The following is a 4,433-nucleotide window of genomic DNA, read 5'->3' as shown; positions in this document are numbered from 1 at the left end:
CCAATTAGTTCGTTGAAGAATATTATTTGAATAAAAAAAGAATTCTTGTTATGTCAATCGTTCAATTTCTTTACCATTCATTTTTTTAAACCATATTTTAAAATTTGGTTTTCTACTTTTATATTCATATTTCTTATATTTAGTTCTATTTTCATTCGTATAAATACAAAAATAATCTTCATAATGATCACGTTCAATGAAATCAGCATGCATTGAAACATCAGAAACTAAATATTCCTTAAATTTACACTTACATTGTTGTACTACTATATATCTAGGATTTTGAGAATCCACAAATTCAGGCGGAAAACGGTTTTCTTTTTGTGAAGTACAAAAATATGTTTTAGTCACAGGTTTAAGCATTTATAAAAATAAAGTTTGCCATGCGACCAAACAATAACCGTCGCTTTTTGACTACTAACCTCCGACCGAAGATAAATTGAATAGAATAAATGTCCGACCAAACATAACCGGGGACAATTCGTGTTGGTTATACGAGGTTTTTGATAGGTTTATGTGAAAAGTGGTATAAAAGTGCCATCGTTCCTTTTAAAAAGTATCGCGTTCCCTCAAAATAGAATGCGCATTCAAATTTTCAGACGAATTGTATGGCTCACAAAAATCATTTTGATTTTTGTGATTTTTGTAGCAGCGAGCGGAGCGAGCACACTCGGGGGATTTCCGGGGTCTGAGGCATCCGGAGGTGCCCTTCGGACCCCTCCGGATGCCTCAGACCCCGGAAATCCCCCCAGTGAAAACTTAAGGTCGGGAATGATCACGAGGACCCTAGGGTCCCTGGAATTGTCCCGACCTCATTATATACCTACCATACATGGAATTTACTTGTATTTCAATAAAGTGACAACAGCGGTTTCCAAAAAATTTAAACTAAATCTGTTCGTCACTCTGAAATCATGTCATTAAAAAACAAATTCAAAATTTTATTCCTATTTTCTGACAAAATTTATTTTCTATGATTATATTGTTATTGAATATTCATTCTAGATTCCATTACATATTATTCAGGATTTTTTTATTTTCCATGTTTTCAAGAAAAAAAATTCAATCAATATGCATTTATAATATTGGAAAGTCATTTGGGTGAAAATTTGATAAAAAACTTGATTCCTCCAAATAGATAAGGAGATCAATGATATTCGAGTTAATTAACTTCCATTGATTGATTAAATTATTTTAAGAAAAAAATTATAATTATGACAGAACTCACATTTTTATTTTCATATTTTGTCGCCAAAATTGTCGTGTGACTTTCTCATACTCATTTCGGGCTCATTTGCGTTTAACCAAGTGAAAAATCTTCCAAATGAACTTGTAACAAATGGGCCGTAGTCGACACTAACCATTTCTTCATCACACCACATCAACTTATTTACCAACAAAGTGAAAACTAATGATAGTACTATGCTAACTGTGCTTTCATTTCTGATTAAAATGCTACTGACCGCAGATGTGAATAATAATACCGAAAACAAAAATGTGAAACCGCGAAGTTTGTCTTTGGAAATTGTCTTCTTTTGGATCGAATATACATGTAAAAACAAACACATTTGGAATGAGAACATGGCAGACATAAATGCATTATTGCATGATGGAATTGACTTTGTTCCATAACCAAACGTAAAGAAGTACACAAGAGCTATCTTAAGGACTGAGTGTTTTTTGATGATATTGCCAAAATTTATGAGGCAATTACAATTGGCATATCCTGTGCATGGTGGTGCAATGGTGGTAAATGTTGAGCACAAAGACCTAAAAAGAAGAGACAATCCAAAGAGCATTAGACTCCGACGAATATTTGAGATGTTATAACAATTATATGTGTAATAAACACAAGAAGATATTAATATGATGGTGATAATACCAGGAACTCCAAAATATGTAAGAAATCCTGAGGAACGGTAAAGGGCAAATGAAGGAGCTAAATCTGCTATCACATCAGGAAGAGATTTCATATTAACAACTCTTGAACCCATGTAAACATTTGCAAAGCATGTGGTAATTAGTGATATGGTAAGGAATGCAGAAATAAATAGAGATCGAGTTGATAATAACGATGATTTGACTTGGTAAAGTGTAGCTTTCTTGGGGATGACTTGTTCGCTAGGTGAACTAGAAATGAGTGGCTTTGAATTAGAACGCTTGAATTCGCGTTGCTCCTCATCAGAACTTATTTTGTGGCTCCCCATATGGGAAAGTTTGATTTTGAAATGAATGGTTTATTAAGTTTATTGAATTAAAATCAGTTTTCACCAAGGACTTGTCCGGATAGAAGTTCTCTTACAGATTTTGATATAAATAAAGAAATATATCCCACCACTATAGTATGGATTATTTGAATTAATGCATATGGCCAAAATCAATTTTTTAACAAGAAATTCATATTTTGAGAAATTTCTCAACTTTTTGAGATAGGTGACAATTGGATTTGAATGAAAAACGATTAAAGGGACCCTTAATCCATTCGCATAAACTACTCAATTAAATTTTTGTTACTTTTTATCTACTCACAATAAAAAAAAAAAAAGCAAAATCAGCCAAAAAACATTTTTAATGAAAATGATGAACTGGATATGAAGGGCTAAGAATTATATTTATTAGATTTTTCGTCATATCTCTGAATACCGTAAGATTCAATCAAAAAAATCATAGATTCAGACCCCACCATCAGCTCGCTCCGTTCGCTACAAAAATCAAAATGTGCTTTGTGAGACATACAATTCGTTTGGAAAATTGAATACGCATCGAAAATTGAATGAACTGTAAACTTTTTGAAAGCAACGATAATACTTTTGTGTCACTTTTCATATAGTGTGACCACTACGATAAAAATTTGAGAGCGAAATTTCCACAAATTGAATATCTCTATATCATTTCTAAATCATGTTGGCCATTATTCGTTTCAAGATGGCCAACCGTTTTTTATTGTAAAACTAAAAATTTAAGAATTAATAAACCGAATTTCTTTTTTGAGTTTAGCATTTATTAAATTCTATGTTGTAAAATGTTGTGTTCTAAGAAATATCGATATTTCTTATATGTACATTCTAATTTTTACTATAAAATAATATAAATAATCAAACAGGGTATTTATTCAATAATGATTGGTATCATTTGAAATATCATGGGATAAAATTTGTATGAATAATACATATAATTTTGTACATTTTCCCTTGTAACATTTTGAATTGCATCATTAATTGCTACTTCGAGAATCTGAAACCGAACAACTGTTTTTTTCCCAAAAGGAAGATTAATTGTACCTAGAAGAATTTGATTTTTTTCTTGTAAATATCTTTTTACATATGGTTTAATTTGACTAATACATCTTTCAATTGGAATAAGATATGGGGAATATGGTGGTAGGAATAAAAGTACGAACTGAGCTTCTTGGCATAATTTAAGTAGTTCATATTGTCGATGAATTGAATAATTATATAAAATTCAGACAAATTTTTGATTTGAATATTTCGTCTTTGAATCATTAATTAAATTTTTAAAATATTCTTCAAATCGAATTGCATCAACATTATTCGTTTCAGTCTCATGGTATATTCAATCATAATTTGGATAAACAGCTGCTAAAATATTGATTTTTCTACATCCATCGATTAATGATGATTGAACTGCTCTTCTTCCTAATTTAGATCTTGCCATATTTCTTCTTGTCAAAATTGTAAAATTTGATCCATCAATGTAAATTTGTTGAATACTCTCTGATAAATTTGTCAATTGATTTAAATAATTTACTCGCTGTTGGTTTATTTCTGGTGTATTCGCATTCGCAGAAACATAGCGAAGCTTTTTATAAAAAACAAAATTTCCATCCAAATGACAGTGAATCGTAGATAAAGATATTTGATCATTTGGTATTTCAAAGTGTTCTAATAAAGCATTTTTGATTTCGAGAAGTGTTGATGCGCTGTTTTCTTCCACATAATTTATAATAAATTCTTCCATATCAGGAGTAACGATTTGATGATGAGGACCTCCTCTATTTAAAATTGGTGGACAATTAAAATTATTATCCATAATTTGGTGAGTTCTTCTTCACCATTTACAATTGTTTTTGTTAAAACCTCTAAATATTTGACACGAAATATATATCTAGGCATACACATTTTAAATAATGAATAAATACGTTATTTTACAACATAGAATTTAAAAGATGCTTTACTCAAAAAAAAAAATTCGGTTTTTCAAATCTTGAATTTTAAAATTCACGATAGAAAACGGTTGGCCATATTGAAACGGAAAATGGCCAACATGATGTGAAAACGGTATATACTAGTATAGAAAAAGTTCGACCGCTAGGATACCACTCCATTCACATAATATTTTGATTTATTTTTCTTAATGAACAAACCAGCAACTAAAACATATTTTTGTACTTCTTTCAAAGAAAATAGATTTCC

The 4,433-nt window shown here is 30.5% G+C and overlaps 1 protein-coding gene across 1 annotated transcript; it reads right to left on the bottom strand.

Annotated features, from left to right (window-relative positions):
- Positions 1 to 1,238: 1,238 nt before the first annotated feature.
- On the bottom strand, positions 1,239 to 2,207 carry GO595_002338 (uncharacterized protein; the record flags this gene model as incomplete). Its single annotated transcript, XM_067915237.1, has 1 exon — positions 1,239 to 2,207. The coding sequence occupies one exon, from the start codon at positions 2,205 to 2,207 to the stop codon at positions 1,239 to 1,241; it is 969 nt and encodes a 322-aa protein (XP_067777495.1).
- Positions 2,208 to 4,433: the final 2,226 nt, after the last annotated feature.

Source organism: Histomonas meleagridis (assembly GCF_020186115.1).
Source record: "Histomonas meleagridis strain 2922-C6/04-10x chromosome Unknown contig_174, whole genome shotgun sequence".
NCBI lineage: Eukaryota > Parabasalia > Tritrichomonadida > Dientamoebidae > Histomonas > Histomonas meleagridis.
This window is presented reverse-complemented; position numbering and strand designations above follow the sequence as displayed.